This window comes from Priapulus caudatus, unplaced genomic scaffold, assembly GCF_000485595.1.
Source record: "Priapulus caudatus unplaced genomic scaffold, Priapulus_caudatus-5.0.1 Scaffold810, whole genome shotgun sequence".
Lineage (NCBI taxonomy): Eukaryota > Metazoa > Priapulida > Priapulimorpha > Priapulimorphida > Priapulidae > Priapulus > Priapulus caudatus.
The window spans coordinates 115,847-119,184 of record NW_014577871.1 but is presented as its reverse complement, the minus strand read 5'-3'; the positions used below and the strand labels follow the sequence as shown (position 1 = coordinate 119,184).

General features: G+C 46.7%; 1 protein-coding gene across 1 annotated transcript in view; it reads right to left on the bottom strand.

Moving 5' to 3' along the window:
* Positions 1 to 3,043, bottom strand: part of LOC106813689 (ras-related protein Rab-3-like) — a 14,732-nt gene extending 11,689 nt beyond the window's left edge. Inside the window, exons 1-2 of the mRNA XM_014817895.1 lie at positions 3,022 to 3,043; positions 1,834 to 2,102 (exon numbers count right to left, since the gene is read on the bottom strand). Coding sequence (XP_014673381.1) covers positions 1,834 to 2,102; positions 3,022 to 3,043 — 291 coding nt within the window. The remainder of the gene's footprint in view (positions 1 to 1,833; positions 2,103 to 3,021) is intronic.
* Positions 3,044 to 3,338: the final 295 nt, after the last annotated feature.

Here is a 3,338-nt window from a genome sequence, read left to right as displayed (position 1 = left end):
CACGCACGCACGCACACACACACACACACACAGAGAGACAGACAGCCAGCCACATTCACGCACGCACGCACACACACACACACACACAGAGAGACAGACAGCCAGCCACATTCACGCACGCACGCACACACACACACACACACAGAGAGACAGACAGCCAGCCACATTCACGCACGCACGCACACACACACACACACACAGAGAGAGACAGACAGCCAGACACATTCACGCACGCACGCACGCACGCACGCATGCACACACGCACGCACATACGCACGGACACACGCACACACGCGCGAACACACGCACGCACTTACCTGCTATTGCCGATGATGAGCAGTTTGAACATGTAATCAAAGTTCTGGTCGGCGGCATCTTTCTGCCATTTGTTATCGTGCTGCGATGCCATCTGCAATGCGAAGAGGAGAGAAGCTTGCAAAGTCTGCTCTACCGTCAACCCAACACCACTCAGCGTGAGAATTCACCAGTGGTTAAAGTGAGAGAGGCCAAAAGACAGCGAGCGAAAAAGAGAAGAGAGAGAGAGAGAGAGAAAGAGAGAGAGAGAGAGAGTGAGATGTGAGAGAAAGAGAAACGGAAGATTGCTAAGGCAATGGTTAGTGCGTGCCCGACCCCACCACTGCTTAGATAAAGGTTACCTACATAAATCCCCTTTTTCGTGCTCGAATTAACGAGCGATGAAGCATCGATTCTAGCGCTTACTTAAAAACAATCACTAAACTACCAACTACTGCGCTTACGACAAATCATTGATGCACAAAATTCATAGGGCGGGGTTTCACCTGCCACCACCCCATGCTGTCACCTTAGGGCCAACCCTGCCAAATCTCTTCCGCACTACCATACTCTACTATATTAACCACTGGAAATACAGATGGCCGTACAGCGAGCGCAGTAATAATAGCTCCGACACTTCTAGGGAAGTATAGAGAGCTGTACGCATGGTGCCAACCGAGTCCCTACAACAATCCATATCGGGCAATGAATAAATCATTAGAAATACATCCACGCGCGGACCCCCTCTAAGGTAAGGGCGTAATGACCAGCGGAGACCGCGGTGGGGTGGGTATTCTACACTAATGTTGGTAGTGGCCGAAAATACCCTTTGATGCATTCATCATTGCCATCCTTACACGTCCCTTTTAGTGTTGCATCGATCTAGTGACGTCGTGTACGCGGTCATCTTACGTTATGCTGCCTCGCTGCACAATAGGCACGCCTCGCCAGCATCCCCGCCATTCTTTGATGGTCTCTCTTTACATGTGTGTGTGTGTGTGAGCCTTCACAATACGATCCGTATCACAATATACGGATACGGTTACGTACTTCACGATACGTATTGAGATATTTCAAGTAAAACTGCCTGGCAAACTAGACCCTTAAGCGGGACTATACCAATCATGTGAACGCTTTTGAATTAGTATAGTGCAGTGCTTAGTTGAACAACTGGATGAAACTACGCTACTAATTAAGTAGTAATTAAGTAGTAAATAATCACAAATTTTGTAATACTCGATTATTTACTCCTGATTTTATTTAATATGTTTAGGGTTAGCGAGCAATACAGCAAGGGCAATGACGAACCCTCGGGAACGCTAGTTTGATGACAGGTAATGGGAACTTCTAAAGGTAACTGAAATCGTTATTAATTAAATATGAAGTTATGGCTCAGGCGTCGAGATCAAAGCGCAATTATAAATACTTATGGCAGCATAATACACGGTCTTCCTTTAATTAAAAAGCCCTAGGCTGCAACACCGGCGATGCATCCACACAGAGATGAAACAACAACAACAACACACGCGAATGGAATCAATACATGAGAACGGAATCAACACGTGAGAACGGAATCAAAAAGCGAGGATCAAACGATTGGCTGCGTGCTAGCCACGGGCACAGCATGTGAGAGTGAGTATTCACCCATATCTGCAGCTTGACTCGCTTGTCGTTCCTAAACACCGTCTTGACTTTGAAGTCGATGCCGACGGTACTGACGAAGGCTGAAGTGAAAGAGTCGTCTGCATAGCGGAAGAGAAACGACGTCTTCCCGACACTGTAAAAAACAAAGGAACGTCGATCAGCACCTTTCAGTTACTGTGCAAAAACAGTAGAACATCATCAGCGCGGTTCGGATACCACACGGAAAATAAAAGAACGTCAATCAGCGCGGTTCAATTACCACAGAAGACAAAAGAATGTCTATCAGCGCGACTCGGTTATCATGGAAAACAAATAAACGCCGATCCGCGTGGTTTGGTTACCACGGAAAACAAATAAACGCCGATCCGCGTGGTTTGGTTACCACGGAAAACAAAAGAACGTCGAACAGCATAGGCTGGTGACCACAGAAAACAAAAGAACGTCGATCAGCATAGATGGGCAACCAGAGAATACGTAAGAACGTTGATCAGCATAGCGTGGCAACCAGAGAAAACACAAGAACGTTGATCAACATAGCCCAGTTATCGGAGAAACCCCCAATCTGAATAATCCAGTCGTTACGTATTCCATTCCCCACTCCATTCACTACGTTAACGCAAGCATTGATAGAGGGTGCAAATTTATTCAAGATCCCTTATCCATGGTTCATGCAGGAGGACTGAAAAATGTTTCAAGAACTTTTCAATGACTTTTCAAGGATATTTTATCGGAAATTCAAGGACATTTTATCGGACATTTTATCGGAATTCATACACAGAATAAAACCCTATGGCAATCTTATCCGTTTTCTCTTGTCCTCACATCTCACTCTCTACTCTCTTTCTCTCTTCTCTTCTTTCTCTCTCTCTCTCTCTCTCTTCTCTTTTTCGCTCGCTGTCTTTTTGGCCTCTCTCACTTTACAACTGGTGAATTCTCAGCTGGAAGTGGTGTTGGGTTTGCACGGTAAGAGCAGACTTTGCAATGCTTCTCTCCTCTTCGCATTGCAGATGAGCATTCGCAGCACTGATAATCAAATTCTTTCAGAAAGACCTGTCTTACGCTACCATTGTAATCTTTTGTTACATGTTTCAAACTGCTCATGCATCGCCAATAGCAGGTAATGCGTGCGGTGCTTTCGTGCGTGGTTGCTGCGCGTGTCCGTGCGATATCGTTGCGTTGGTCGTTGTGCATCGTTGTCCCTGCAGTGTGCTCGTTTCGTTGCGTGTTGTTTTGAATGTGTCTGGCTGTCTGTCTTCTTTGTGGTTGTTGGTTTGTTTGTGTTGTCTGTGTCTGTTGTTCGCTTTGTCGTTGTGTATTGTTTGTGGTGTGGGTGTGTCGCGCGTGGTGGTGTGTGGGTGGCGTGCGGTGCCGTGGCGTGCGTGGGCGTGCGGTGCGCGGGT